The following is a 16,308-nucleotide window of genomic DNA, read 5'->3' as shown; positions in this document are numbered from 1 at the left end:
TCTGACCACATGACATTTTCCCAATCCTCTGCTGTATCATCCATGTATCCATTTTGGTGTAAACTCAACTCGTCGTGTTTGGAGGAACAAGAACACCAAGTTGCATTCCAAGAACACCATATCTACTGTGAAGCATGGGGGTGGAAACATCATGCAATTCAAAAAGACAAAAAAGGACTCATTTAAATCACTTAAGATGTTTTCGTTAAAGATATCAATTTAAGGGCTTTTGTACTTTTAGTCATTTTCCATGATTCTTTTGATAATTTGAAACCATTAAGCCAATTAGAAAATGTAGGTTTTACTTTCAGAAATCTACATTTATGTATAAAAAATGTTGCTTGAAGCATAATAATCCATCCATCCATTTTCTACCACTTATTCCCTTTGGGGTCGCGGGGTGCACTGGCGCCTATCCCAGCTACAATCGGGCGGAAGGCGCTGTACACCCTGGACAAGTCTCCATCTCAACGCAGGGCCAACACAGATAGACGGACAACATTCACTCTCACATTCACACACGAGGGCCAATTTAGTGTTGCCAATCAACCTATCCCCAGGTGCATGTCTTTGGAAGTGGGAGGAAGCCGGAGTACCCGGAGGGAACCCACGCATTCACGGGGAGAACATGCAAACTCCACACAGAAAGATCCCGAGCCCGGTATTGAACCCAGGACTACTCAGGACCTTTGTATTGTGAGGCAGACGCACTAACCCCTCTTCCACCGTGAAGCCCAAGCTTAATAATAATATTACATAATAAACCTGTCTGGTCAGCGAGACGTACTGCGCTCCCTTGATGGGAAGTGAGGCACAAACGTTTGCTAATTTATATTTTAATTACCTGTAATTTATTCTGCATGGGAAATAACTGTTAATTAGGTCCAAAACTTGTCTGCACAACTATTACCATTCTCTGGGGTAAATAGAAATGAAATGAAAATACATTTAGGAATAAGCATCTAAAAATGTTTAATTAGATTTTTTGTTATGTTTTTCATTTCTATTTTAGATGCCAAAGAGATAAAAAATATTTTTTTTTGACATACAGTATTTATAATTATTATTGTTGACATTATTCAACATTATAGTTTCTATTGAATATTATTATAGTTGATATAAATAGCATCCATCCATCCATTTTTTTTACTGCTTATTCCCTTTGGGTTCGCGGGGGGCGCTGGTGCCTATCTCAGCTACAATTGGGCGGAAGGTGGGCTACACCCTGGACAAGTCGCCATCTCATCGCAGGGCCAAAACAGATATCAATAGCAACAGTACTAAAATAATACATCATTTATTCAATTAGGTAATTTTATATTATGAGGTGGCGACTTGTCCAGGGTGTACCCCGCCTTTTGCCCGATTGCAGCTGAGATAGGCTCCAGCGCCCCCCGTGACCCCGAAGGGAAGAAGGGGTAGAAAATGGATGTATTTATTATATATATTTTTGGGTGATGTCATAAACATGGCAACTATTTCAGCAAATCATCCTTAGTACAGTTTGTAGAAGACTTCGCTATTGGAAAAGAAATGGAGAAGAAGTTGCACATGAATGTAGGAAGAAACCAGGGGTTCTTAACCGGCGTCTAATTTTTCCACTACAGTTATTAACACTGAATTAGTGATCTAACGCTTGGTTTTAATGGAATTCAATAATTATATCCAACACACTTAAATTTCAACAGGCTAAACCTTGTAAAAGGATATGAAAGCATGTGTTTATTACAGATATTATTTTTTATCAAGGATTAGGTCAGGCTGATTAGAAAAATATATACTAGCCAAATATACTGCAAAAAAAGGGAAATAAATTGATATACAATTACACAATGCTAAAATTAATAAATTCAACTAAATAATAAATAACAATAATAGTTTCTTAAGTAAACTACTGAAGTGCAAATGAAAATACAGCTTTACCATTTTAGTCATATTTTTTGCGCTTAAGAAATTTCTCTGACTTTAGCTCCAGACTCCTTCTGTCTGTTTGATATTGTCATTACTGCCACAAGTGGTGAAAAGTGTATTACAACTGAGTACCATACGGACCATGGTTAAGAAACACTCCACTAAACTGTGCCGATAAAAAACGTGTTGGTCGATAATGATAATTTTATTTGAGTCGCCCTACTGGAGAAGATTTCCTTTGAAAATGTGTTGCAGTTGCGGGTACCTCATAGCCCGATATCCCCGGGTTTCCCTGTGGGCCCATTCTTCCAGGAGCACCCTGGAGACATAATTCCACATTTAGGACAATGAAGTCCAAACTGGCTCTGAAAAATGTCTTACCAGCGGTCCCATGGTTCCTCTTGCTCCCTTCAGTCCAACACACCCTGACGGCCCCTGCTCGCCCACTGGTCCACTCTCTCCCAGGTGACCTTGGTGACCTTTGTCCCCCTGGTGAGAGACAATCAATCACGATGTTTGTGTTCAGTGGCTGTCATGTTATTTGTTAGGGTTAGGGTACTAGTACAGTACCGCGATACTAATGAATCATAATCAGTACTATACCGCCTCTAAAAAGTACCGGTCCCCCACCTGTCGTCATCACGTCATGACATTGCTGGTTTTACAAGCACAGGAGCATGTTCGGCAACGCACACACACATAGTACTTACAAGCGTGTGTAGACCGACAATGGAGAATGGACGCATTTTGGTGTAAAAAGTAAAGATAAAGGTGAAGTTATAACACTGAAACACCCTCAGGAAGAGGTGCTTTAAGACATGGCTAGCTAGCTAGCAGCTAAAATCCACCCACAGTCGCTAATCACTAATCCTGGCCTCCATGGCGACAAATAAAGTAAGTTTCTTACAACTATCATTATCACTGGAGGACGAGGAATAGCAAAACATGCTTCACTACACACCCTAGGAGGATATAATAGCTCCCTGGCATCACAATATAAAAAGTGGATCTACACCTGACATCCACTCTAATGATACCAAGTACAAGAGTGTATCTAGTCGATACTACTATGATTACATCGATAGTTTTTAGCATCACAAAATCATTTTTCCTTTTTGTAAAATTCATATTATGTTTATAAACTCAGTAAATGTGTCCCTGGACACATGAGGACTTTGAATATAACCAATGTATGATCCTGTAACTACTTGGTATCAGATCGATACCTAAATGTGTGGTATCATCCAAAACTAATGAAACTATCAAAAAAGAGAAGAATAAGTGATTATTACATTTTAACAGAAGTTTAGATAGAACATGTTAAAACAGAAAATAAGCAGATATTAACAGTAAATGAACAAGTGGATTAATAATCAATTTGTACAGTTTTTCCCTCATAATGTAGACAAAATAATAGGTAGATAAATGACATAATATGTTACTGCATACGTCTGCAGACTAATTAGGAGTCTTTGTTGTTTACTTACTACTAAAAGACAAGTTGTCTAGTATGTTCACTATTTTATTTAAGGACTTAAATTACAATAATAAACATATGTTTCATGTACCCTAACATTTGTTGTTACAATAAAGACAATAATGACATGTCCCCTATATTTAAAAAAATATATATTGAAAAGTACTGAAAATACAAATTGGTACAGGTACAAAAATATTGGTATCAGGACAACACTAGTTAGGAGTGCGCCAAAGAATCAATTTGCAGCCGAGTCACGATTCTTATTCATTGGGGATTCTTAATTGATTAATCATTTTCAAAAATCAACATGTTTTTGTTCTTAAAAATAGTTTTTAGGCAATATCCCTATAACCAGAAGGACCGGTTCTAACCTCTGACCAGTTTGGAAAAAGTTTCCTGATAGTTATCATAACAATTTATACATTGCGGCAATCGAGAATTGTGTTGAGTCCAGAATAAACTCGAATCGTTCAGTACCCAAAGTGTCACACCCCTAATATTTGTAGTGTTCTCCATGACCTGGACGATGGAGAGCACAAAGAACGAGGACAGACAAACCTTGTCTCCTGGTTTTCCTCCTTGGCCCAAAGTTCCTGCTTTACCCTCTTGACCCTGTCAAAGGATTACAAGCTTCAGTGGACCGAAGGACACCTTTCATGAAACCAAGGTGATGGAGGACTCACCCTCACTCCTGACAGACCTGGAGGCCCACAGGGTCCTTCCTCTCCTTTCTGGCCCACTTCACCCGCTTCTCCTTTGGAACCTTCCAGACCAGCGTCCCCCTTTTCACCCTGAGGAGACCATGGTAGAAATAGGAAGATTTACTGTGGACAAATGGAAGAACTTCTATAAAGACGGACGACTTAAAACTGATAAACAGAAAACAAATATTACACACCTTTTAATTACCGTCAATTCTGGACTATACTTTTTTTTACCCACGCTTTGAACCCCACAGCTAACTTATGGATTTTTCATAAATCAAATAGTTAATAAAAAACGCAGCAGACACACTGATAGGGTATGTTGTTGTTTGTGGATAGTGTCCTTCCATTTAGTCCTTTCAACCGGAAGTCAAATTGCCGTTCATACAGTTCGGCCGTCCATAGTGTTTCTACTCGTATAAGTTCCCCATTCATCACTCCAAGCAAGGTTTGTAAGCTTTGCAATATAACTCAAACAATTTTTAATTACTTAGCCGTCCCATGTGTGATGTCTGTAGGAGTGTTTTCATGCATAAATGTATGTGCTTTCATAATGTAATAAAGCTAGCGTCATTAGCATCAGCTGATATGCTAACACTTTTACGAGCGTCTGTGTTAGTATTATTAACTTACAACGGCATTCTTTTTGTATCGTTTCAGTTTCATGGATTCCTCAGTAAATTCGCCAAAACGTCACCGTGGAGTTGAGTCTGTTAAACTGATTGGAGAGTTAGCTCTATGATGACTTCTGTTTTGTTGGTTCAGCCATTTTACTGCCATGTTTCAGACATCGCTTGGAGACAATTAGGGTTTGAAAATTAACATTTACATAGTTGTTTACCTTATCGAGAGAAATTATTTGTTTTGTTGTTTTGCTCTTTGCTGACTAGCTAGTGAGCTCACTAGTCACCAGGTTACCGTGTCTATAGCAGTTCCTCTCCAAATAGTGGGGTTGCGGTGCGGTGCGATGCCAGTATGGAGCACGTGGGGCCCCAGGAAAAATGCTTTATCAGTATCACGCTTCAAACCCTGCTTCAAAAAGCCGTGCTCTACAAAACATGCTCATTCTTTAATGTTAATAAGGATTTAGCGTTATGCAGAGGTGTACTTACAACAATTCTATCGACAAATGATACCATTTATAGTCGTGGAGGGTGGGAGAAAAGTTGTAACAGAAAATAATTGAGAAGCACTGGTCTGTAACGACCACTCACGGGAAACGTTGCCATTTTGAATTTGCAGCGTGTGTGATTGGCGAATAGAAATAGCAATGTTTTGTGTGATTGGCGAGTAGAAATGGCAATGTTGTGTGTGATTGGCGAGTAGAAATGGCAATGTTGTGTGTGATTGGCGAATAGAAATAGCAATGTTGTGTGTGATTGGCGAATAGAAATATCGATATGTGTGATTGGCGAATACAAATAGCAGTGTTGTGTGTGGTTGGCGAATAGAAATGGAAATGTTGTGTGTGATTGACGAACAGAAATGGCAATGTTGTATGTGATTGGTGAATAGAAATAGTAATTTTGTGTGTGATTGGCGAATAGAAATAGCAATGTTCTGTGTGATTGGCGAACGGAATTAGCAATGTTGTGTGTGATTGGCAAACAGAAATAGCAGTGTTGTGTGTGATTGGCATATAGAAATAACAATGTTGTGTGTGATGGGTGAATAGAAACAGCAATGTTGTGTGTGATTGGCGAGTAGAAATAGCAATGTTGTGTGTGATTGGCGAATGGAAATTGTGTTGGGTGTGATTGGCAAATAGAAATAGTGTTGTGTGTGATTGGCGAATGGAAATAGCAATATTGCGTGTAATTGGTGAAATAGCAATGTTGTGTCTGCTTGGCGAAAAGAAACAGAAATGTATGTGATTGGCGAAAGGAATAAGCAATGTTGTTGGTGATTGGCCATTGGAAATAGCAATGCTGTGTGTGATTAGTGATTAGAAATAGCAATGTTGTGTGTGATTTGGCGAATAAAAATAGCAATGCTGTGTGTGATTGGCGAATAGAAATAGCAATTTTGTGTGTGATTAGCGAATGGAAATAGCAATTTTGTGTGTGATTAGCGAATGGAAATGGCAATGTTGTGAGTGATTGGCAAATAGAAATAGCAATGTTGTGTGTGTGATTGGCAAATACAAATAACAATGTTGTATGTGATTGGGCGAATGGAAATGGCAATGTTGTGTGTGATTGGCAAATAGAAATAGCAATGTTGTGTGTGATTGGCGAATAAAAATAGCAATGTTGTCTGTGATTGGCGATTGGAAATGGCAATGTTGTCTGTGATTGGCAAATAGAAATACCAATGATGTGTGTAATTGGCGAATAAAAATAGCAATGCTGTGTGTGATTGGCGAATAGAAATAGCAATTTTGTGTGTGATTAGCGAATGGAAATGGCAATGTTGTGTGTGATTGGCAAATAGAAATAGCAATGTTGTGTGTGGGATTGGCAAATACAAATAACAATGTTGTATGTGATTGGGCGAATGGAAATGGCAATGTTGTGTGTGATTGGCAAATAGAAATAGCAATGTTGTGTGTGATTGGCGAATAAAAATAGCAATGTTGTCTGTGATTGGCGATTGGAAATGGCAATGTTGTCTGTGATTGGCAAATAGAAATACCAATGTTGTGTGTAATTGGCGAATAAAAATAGCAATGTTGTGTTTGATTGGCGAATTGAAATAGCAATGTTGTGGTGTAAAGTTGGCACTGTAAGATGTTGTTTATGGGGCCTTGCTAGGACATGTCGACACTTTGATGAAAGAATGAGGTCAGGTCTTGGTAGAACTTGATTCATGTGTGTCAGATTTTTTTCACTTCCTGTTTGTCATTTGGCATCTGTCTGCTATCTAAATGGAACAAAGGAAGAAGAATGGTTGCTAGCTTAAGAGGTAGGTATACATTTTGCTTGAGTTTTGCTTCAACTGAAATGAGTTAGCATGTAAGCTGGACATGACATCACACATTTGGGTTGTCCCGAGACCATTATTTTGGTACCGGTACAAAAATTTATTTGGATATACTTTATATACTTTGGAGATATATATATATATATATATATATATATATATATATATATATATATATACTTATGTAAATATATATATATTAGGGCTGTGAATCTTTGGGTATCCCACGATTTGATTCAATATCGATTCTTGGGGTCGCGATTCGATTATAAATCCATTTTTTCGATTCGACGCGATTCTCGATTCAAAAACAATATTTTTCCGATTCAAAACGATTCCCTATTCATTCAATACATAGGATTTCAGCAGGATCTACCCCAGTCTGCTGACATGCGAGCAGAGTAGTAGATTTTTTTTAAAAAGCTTTTAGAATTGTAAAGGACAATGTTTTATCAACTGATTGCAATAATGTACATTTGTTTTAACTATTAAAGCAAAAATATGCCTTATTTTATCTTTGTGAAAACATTGGACACAGTGTGTTGTCAAGCTTATGAGATGCGATGCAAGTGTAAGCCACTGTGACACTATTGTTCTTTTATTTTTATTTTTATAAATGTCTAATGATAATGTCAATGAGGGATTTTTAATCACTGCTATGCTGAAATTATTACTAATATTGATATTGTTGTTGATAATATTCATTTTTGTTTCACTACTTTTGGTTTGTTCTGTGTCGTGTTTGTGTCTCCATTCAATGGCTCTGTTTATTGCAGTTCTGAGTGTAGCTGGGTCAGGTTTGGTTTTGGAATTGGATTGCATTGTTATGGTATTGCTGTGTATTGTTTTGTTGGGTTGATAAAAAAAAAAAAAAAATGGATTTAAAAAAAAATGAGAATCTTTTCTGAATTGCACAACGTGAGAATCCAGATTCGTATTTGAATCGATTTTTTCCCACACCCCTAATATATATATATATATATATATATATATATATATATATATATATATATATATATATATATATCTACACACATACATATATATATATATATATATATATATATATATATATATATATATATATATATATATATATATATCTACACACGTACATATATATATATATCAATCAATCAATCAATGTTTACTTATATAGCCCTAAATCACTAGTGTCTCAAAGGGCTGCACAAACCACAACACAAACCACTACGACATCCTCGGTAGGCCCACTTGTATGTGTATATATATATATATATATATATATATATATATATATATATATGTCTTACTTAGATTATCCAGAGAATATTGCAATATTGCTATATGTATGTGTGGGAAAAAATCACAAGACTACTTCATCTCTACAGAACTGTTTCATTAAGGGGTTCCCTCAATTGTCAGAAGATTGAGGGAACCCCTCATGAAGCCAGTAACCTAGTTAGTATATACCTTAGCTAACTGGTTAATTAGCTAGTTATTTTGGTGCTAACTTGTACGAAAATACACATTGAATTGTTTTCTACTTTGAGCATTTGACTGACAATATAACTATTTCTCTCACAGAGAGCAGCTTTGCACAAATAAGTAAATAAAGGCAGGCTTCGCTACACATCTTGAAATAATCCAAATGCAAACAAGAACAAATATATATATATATATCAGTTATTTTTAACAAACTTTTTTGGAATTAAATGCAAAATGAACTATTCAACCAAATGTCTGCGAGGAGTAAACTTTCTAGCTAAGAAAAAGGCCAGGAGGCTAAGTGTGTTTGTGATGATTAGCAACAGGTGGTCACCAGTGTACTGATGATTGTCATGTTGCTCTTCAACTCCTTTGATGGAAAGATCTGATCTGATCCCATCTTGTCTTACTGCAGCATCATTGTGGCCCTTGAAGAAGCAGCCATTGTTTGTTTTGACCACAGTCTACTTCCAAGATCTGACATGTGCTGTCACGACAATAGAAGCTACAACTTAGGATTCATTTGCTTACGTCTCACATGATCCTTGAACTGAATGAAGCAAAGCCAACTCTTTGTAGAATCAAAAAAGAATGCGGGGTCAATTATGATCCAAAGACCCTTTTATGCATATTACCTTAATACCATCAGGTCCACTTGGTCCAGGCTCCACATCCATGCCTTGTTCCCCCTTATGGACAACATAATGTCAAATAGGTGAGGTGGAAGTAACTGGCCCCGTGTGTTTAACAATATAAACAATTGTTACCCTCTGGCCGGGTAAACCCTGCTCTCCTGTGTTGCCAGGTGCACCCATGTCACCCTGCAAAACATGTGTCATCACAATTGTAATGAACTGCTGTAGTTCCCCATGAAATACAACACACATGTATATTTCTTTTGGAATTTTTCATGCTATTAATAACAATTATACCACAACACACTCAGTCGTTAGCATGCTAACTTATGGTCGATGAAACATGAACTTTTAATGCTATTGTTGTATGTTGTTTACCACAGTCATATAACTGTACTTGATATATTAAAAATATTAGCATGCTAACATTAGCATACTAACTTTTTGCCCAACTTTTTGTCAACGCACAGAACCATATAACTTGCTACTTGACACATGCAAACTTTCAAAATGCTAACGTTCGCATGCTTGAATTACGAGCTAAATTTGTATGTGTTTGCCACAGAGTCATATAACTTTGTACTTAACATATGGTAAATGTTAGCATGCTAATGTTGGCATGCTAGTTTTTCAGCCATTTTTTCCACCGTACACCTCAGCCATATGACTTGGTTTGTGACCTAGGCTAACTGTTAGCATGGTAGCATTTAAATGCTAAGTTTTTCAACTTATTCATAATGGTCCCAGACACACGTTAACTTTTAATGCTAATTCTGCAACCGTTTACTACAGTCCTGTAACTTGGTACTTGACATATGACAAATGTTAGCATGCTTACATTAGCAAGCTAACTTAGTCATAACTGTTAACATGCTACCTTTTTTTAATTTGCCAATTTACCTACTGTACACCTCAAAACCATAAAATCTGGTACTTGACACATGCTAACTGTTAAAATGCTAACATTCGCATGCTTATTTTTCCAGCTAATTTTGCATGTGTTTACCACAGTGTCATATAACTTGGTACTTGACATATGAAAAATGTTAGCATGCTAGCTTTTTCTTCCAACTTTTTGTCGCCGCACACCTTAGTCATCCATCCATTTTCTACCGCTTATTCACTTTGGGGTCGTGGGGGGGCGCTGGTGCCTATCTCAGCTACAATCGGGCGGAAGGCGTGGTACACCCTGGACAATTCGTGACTTGAAATGTTACATATGGTAACTCTAAGCATGCTAGCATCCACATGCTACTTTTGTTTCAATGTCAATTCAGCCACTGTACACCTCAGACCATATAACTTGGTACTAGACACAAACTAACTGTTAGCATGCCAACATTGGCACCAATCCTACTCAGTGGCCTAGTGGATAGAGTGTCTGCCCTGAGATTGGTAGGTTGGGAGTTCAAACCCCAGCCGAGTCATACCAAAGACTATAAAAAAAAATGGGACCCATTGCCTCCCTGCTTGGCACTCAGCATCAAAGGTTTGAAAGTGGAATTCTTTCCCATTCTTGCTTTATGTAGAGCTTCAGTCGTTCAACTGTCTGGGGTCTCCGCTGTCGTATTTTACGCTTCATAATGTGCCACACATTTTCGATGGGAGACAGGTCTGGACTGCAAGCGGGCCAGGAAAGTACCCGCACCCTTTTTTTATGAAACCACGCTGTTGTAACACTTGTCTTGCTGAAATAAGCAGGGGCGTCCATGATAACGTTGTTTGGATGACAACATATGTTGCTCCAAAACCTGTATGGACCTTTCAGCATTAATGGTGCCTTCACAGATGTGTAAGTTACCCATGCCTTGGGCATTAATGCACCCCCATACCGTCACAGATGCTGGCTTTTGAACTTTGCGCCTATAACAATCCAAATGGTTATTTTACTCTTTGTTCTGGAGGACACCACGTCCTCTGTTTCCAAAATGTAATTTGAAGTGTGGACTCGTCATACCACAGGACACCTTTCCACTCTGCATCAGTCCATCTTAAGTGAGCTCGGGCCCAGCCAAGCCGGCGGCGTTTCAGGATATTGTTGATAAATGGGTTTGGCTTTGCATAGTAGAGTTTTAACTTGCACTTACAGATGTAGCGACCAACTGTAGAGTGGTTTTATGAAGTGTTCCTGAGCCCATGTGGTGATATCCTTTACACACTTATGTCAGTTTTTAATGCAGTACCCCCTGAGGGATCAAAAGTCCGTAATATCATCGCTTTTGCAGAGATTTCTCCAGATTCTCTGAACTTTTTGATGATTTTACGGACCGTAGATGGTAAAATCCCTAAACTCCTTGCAATAGCTCGTTGAGAAATGTTGTTCTAAAACTGTTCAACAATTTGCTAACAAAGTGGTGACCCTCGCCCCATCCTTGTTTGTGAATTACTTAGTATTTCATGGAAGCTGCTTTTATACCCAATCATGGCACCCACCTGTGTGCGCCCTGAGATCGGTGGGTTGTGAGTTCAAACCACGGCCGAGTCATACCAAAGACTATAATAAATGCGTCCCTGCTTGGCACTCAGCATCAAGGGTTGGAATTGGGGGTTAAATCACCATAAATGATTCCCGGGCACGGCACTGCTGCTGCCCACTGTTCCCCTCACCTTTCAAGGGGTGATCAAGGGAATGGGTCAAATGCAGAGGACAAATTTCACCCCACCTAGTGTGTGTGTGACAATCATTGCTACTTTTTTTTTTTTTAACTTTAACTAGGTATTTGACACATGCTAACTATTAGCCTGCCAACATTGGCACCACAGTCATATGGGATATATGCTAACTGTTAACTACCCTAAGCATTGTAACAATTTTTTTTTGCCAATTTTGCCGACGTACACCTCAAGACTATATATCTTGTTACCTGACACATGGTAACTGCTAGCTTGCTAACAATATCATTTTAAAGCACATTTTTAATGTGTACGCATCGTAGTTGTATAACACTCTGTCAGCATGCTAACGTTAGCATTTCAGTTTGACGTTCCCGTGACTTGCCGCACAAAGCGTTCACACACAGTTCCAATTGAAAATACCTTTACCTTCTCTCCAGGTTCACCAGACAATCCTTTCTCTCCGATCTTGCCTGGCAAGCCCTGTCAGAAACGCAGACAACCATAAGGAAGGCGTGTTGCAATTCTAAAAGCGGTGGTGGGATCAGACTCACAGATGTTCCCATCTCCCCCGTAGTACCCATGGTTCCTGGGGGCCCTGCTGCTCCCTGCAGGTATGAAAGTAGGCCATCAATAATCTTACATGTGGAAGAAGGATTAGTTTGTGCTTTTAGTCCATGTTTTATTATTTGTACGACACTGAGGATTGAGAAAAAATAACGCCTCCTTAAACATACTTAAAATTCATCTGATCGAAAAAAAAAAGTATTTTAAATGTACGGTATACATCCATCCATCCATTTTCTACCGCTTATTCCCTTTGGGGTCGCGGGGGGCGCTGGTGCCTATCTCAGCTACAATCGGGCAGAAGGCGGGGTACACCCTGGACAAGTCGCCACCTCATCGCAGGGCCAACACAGATAGACAGACAACATTCACACTCACATTCACACACTAGGGCCAATTTAGTGTTGCCAATCAATTGACTAATATATAAAAATATTAGATAGTAACTAGAAGAGGCAACTCCTGAAGGAATTGTGTGTGAATGCTCCAATGCTGAAGTTAAAGTGAAATGCTGACAGAATGTAGTATGAATGTAAGAATAGTTTGAATGTTGAAAATTTCGAATTTCCAGGAAAAACAGAATTTGGTTCAGAACTTGGGAAAGTGTATGTTTGAATGTCCAGGATGAGTGGAATGCTATGAAGTTGGAACGGTTTGAATCAGATGACAAATTTTGGAGTTGTGTAGCTTGGAAAAATGTCCTATTAATTTCAATGGAAACTTTCTGGAAATGTGTGAATTTTTGGAAAAGCGGGATCTTAACGGAATATGTTGACAGTGGAACAATTGAAATGCTTTGAAAATGTGAAATGACTCATCAGATTAAAAAAGTTTGGAAATAAGGATAGAAAGAAAAAGGAATTCCTGGAAATGTGTGGAAAAATGGTAGTTTTAATTTCCATGATCAGTTGAATGAATAAGTTAAAAAAAAATGGGTATTGTGGAAGTTTGAATAATGGACAATTCATTTTGAATGGGCAAAATGTCCATGAAAACTGGGAATTCTAGAAAATCCGGGATTTTTTTTTGCACACAATTCCTCCACAGGCTAAATGTTTTGAAGTTGGAACGTTTTGAATCAGATAACACATGTGGGAGTTGTGGAATTTTGAAAAATGTCCCATTGATTTCAATGGGAATTTCATGGAATTTTGTGAAAAGTGGGCATTTTTTTGGAAAATTGTATAAAAAAAACAGAAAAAAACTTGAATGGTCTGAATGAGTTAAAATCGTTGGTGTTAGAATTTTTCTATATGGTCAAGAAATGTTGAAGTAGTAACATTTTTAATTGAAAAATCGTGTTACGGAATTTGTGGGATTTTGGAAAAAACGGGAATTTTTCCAGTTAAAAAAAAATCAACTTTGTTTTTTGTCCTGATTAAGAGGAATGATTTTACAGTAGAATGGTTGAAGTGGGTTGAAAAATGTGGAAGGAGTAGTTGTCAGAAAAAAGGGTGGAAATAAGGCCCTGGAAAAACAGGAATTCTGGAAACTCCTGGAATTTTTTTGAAATTGGAAAAACGATAGTTTGAACTTCCAGGATGGTGGAATGTGTTGAAGGGGGAATGGTTTGAATAGGTTGAAAAATGTGGAAATGGTGAAAGTTTGAAAAATGGCCAGTTTCAATTTCAATGGGAAAAATGTCCTGTAAAACTGGGATTTCTGGGGAATCAGGGAATTTTATTTTAGAATTGTTGAAATAAAGCACACAATTCCTCAACAGGGTAAATGTTTTGAAATTAGAACGGTTTGAATCAGATAACAAATGTGGGAGTTGCGGAACTTTGAAAAATGTCCCATTGATTTCAACTTGGGAAAAATGGCCCGGAAAACCTTGAAATCTGCGAAATCTTCGATTTTTTGGAATTTGTCAAAGGAAAACCCGTGATTTCCAAATAGGCTAAACAGTTTGAAGTTGGAACAGTTTGAATTGGAAGAAAAATGTGGAAAGTAGAGTGCGCCAAAATCTGGAGAAGAAGAATAAATAGATGAATTTTGGTGTAGAAAACGTGTGAATGTTTGCAACATTCACACAATAACAATAGCAAGTGTCTTAATGAAAGCAATAAAGAAAATATAATAAAACAGAATACAAATAAATAGAACCTAGGAAGAGTTTTAAATCGTCAGTAAAATGGCTGATTGAAAAGAGTGCTTTTAACCTTTTTAAGAAAAAATATCACCGATCTCTGCAGTCCTGAGTCTCTCTGGCAGGTGGCGCCATACTGACTAAATGTCTTTGATCTGGGATTTATTGAATGTAAAAGTTTGGCGACAGAGAACTTCAGCGACCGCGAGACTGGCTAGGGAAAAAAACTGGTCAGATAGGCAAGAGGGTGCGATTCCGTTAAGACATTTAAACAAAATTAGAGAACTTTAAATTGGACCCAGCGACTTTAAAACTGGTGTAATGTGCTCCCGCCCTCTGGTCCTCGTCAACACGTGTGCAGCTGACTTGTGTCATATTTATAGACATTTATTATTACTTTTAGGACGACCAGAGAGCATTACAATAGTCTCTGTTATTTTGATGATTTTTTTTTTTAATGTCTAAACAACAGGAAATTAAAGCACCTTAAGAGAAAAACTGTCCAAAATATATTTTTGATATATGGTAGGGTTGTCCCAATACCAATATTTTGGTACCGGTACAAAATGTATTTCGGTATTTTTCTAAATAAAGGGCACCACAAAAAATAACATGTTGATTATTGTAATTTAGTCCTTAAATAAAATAGTGAACTTACTAGACAACTTGTCTTTTAGTAGTAAGTAAACAAACAAAAACTCCTAATTAGTCTGCTGACGTATGCAGTAACATATTGTGTCATTTATCTACCTATTATTTTGTCATCATTATGAGGGACAAACTGTAAACATGTGTTATTAATCAACTTCTTAATCTACTGTTAATATCTGCTTATTTTCTGTTTCCACATGTTCTATCTACACTTCTGTTAAAATGTAATAATCACTTATTCTTCTCTTCTTTGATACGTTACATTAGTTTTGGATGATACCACACATATAAGGATCTATCTGATACCAAATAGTTACATGATCATACATTGGTCATATTCAAAGTCCTCATGTCTCCAGGGACGTATTTACTGAGTTTATAAACATAATATGAATTTTGAAAAAAGAAAAGCGGTACTTTTCAAACAGAGTATAGCACCATTTTTGATTCATTAGTACATTCACTGTAAAACCCTAATAGGTATATATATCATTAATATATAGGTGTATATATCAATATGAATACCTATATATCCATTATATATATATATATATATATATATATATATATATATATATATATATATATATATATATATACAAACCCTGTTTCCATATGAGTTGGGAAATTGTGTTAGATGTAAATATAATCAGAATACAATTATTTGCAAGTCCTTTTCAACCCATATTCAATTGAGTGCACTACAAAGACAAGATATTTGAAGTTCAAACTCAAACTTTATTTTTTTTTTTGCAAATAATAATTAACTTAGAATTTCATGGCTGCAACACGTGCCAAAGTACTTGGGAAAGGGCATGTTCACCACTGTGTTGCATCACCTTTTCTTTTAACAACACTCAATAAACGTTTGGGAACTTAGGAAACTAATTGTTGAAGCTTTGAAAGTGGAATTCTTTCCCATTCTTGTTTTATGTAGAGCTTCAGTCGTTCAACAGTCCGGGGTCTCCGCTGTCGTGTTTTAGGCTTCATAATGCTCTACACAGTTTCGATGGGAGACAGGTCTGGACTGCAGGCGCGCCAGGAAAGTACCCGCACTCTTTTACTACAAAGCCATGCTGTTGTAACACGTGCTGAATGTGGCTTGGCATTGTCGTGCTGAAATAAGCAGGGGTGTCCATGAAAAAGACAGCGCTATTATTGCAGCATATGTTGCTCCAAAACCTGTATGTACCTGTCAGCATTAATGGTGCCTTCACAGATGTGTAAGTTACCCATACCTTGGGCACTAATGCACACCCATACCATCAC

The 16,308-nt window shown here is 37.5% G+C and overlaps 1 protein-coding gene across 1 annotated transcript in view; it reads right to left on the bottom strand.

The window, feature by feature from the left end:
- LOC133556299 (collagen alpha-1(XXVII) chain B-like) overlaps positions 1-16,308 on the bottom strand; it is a 202,646-nt gene that overhangs the window by 33,532 nt on the left and 152,806 nt on the right. Inside the window, exons 34-41 of the mRNA XM_061906106.1 lie at positions 12,287-12,340; positions 12,162-12,215; positions 9,252-9,305; positions 9,120-9,173; positions 4,075-4,182; positions 3,950-4,003; positions 2,293-2,400; positions 2,177-2,230 (exon numbers count right to left, since the gene is read on the bottom strand). Of these exons, the coding sequence (XP_061762090.1) occupies positions 2,177-2,230; positions 2,293-2,400; positions 3,950-4,003; positions 4,075-4,182; positions 9,120-9,173; positions 9,252-9,305; positions 12,162-12,215; positions 12,287-12,340 (540 nt within the window). The remainder of the gene's footprint in view (positions 1-2,176; positions 2,231-2,292; positions 2,401-3,949; positions 4,004-4,074; positions 4,183-9,119; positions 9,174-9,251; positions 9,306-12,161; positions 12,216-12,286; positions 12,341-16,308) is intronic.

Source organism: Nerophis ophidion, linkage group LG07, assembly GCF_033978795.1.
Source record: "Nerophis ophidion isolate RoL-2023_Sa linkage group LG07, RoL_Noph_v1.0, whole genome shotgun sequence".
In the NCBI taxonomy this organism is placed as follows: Eukaryota; Metazoa; Chordata; class Actinopteri; order Syngnathiformes; family Syngnathidae; genus Nerophis; species Nerophis ophidion.
Note: the sequence above shows the minus strand (reverse complement) of the source record. Positions and strands in the feature narration are given on the sequence as shown.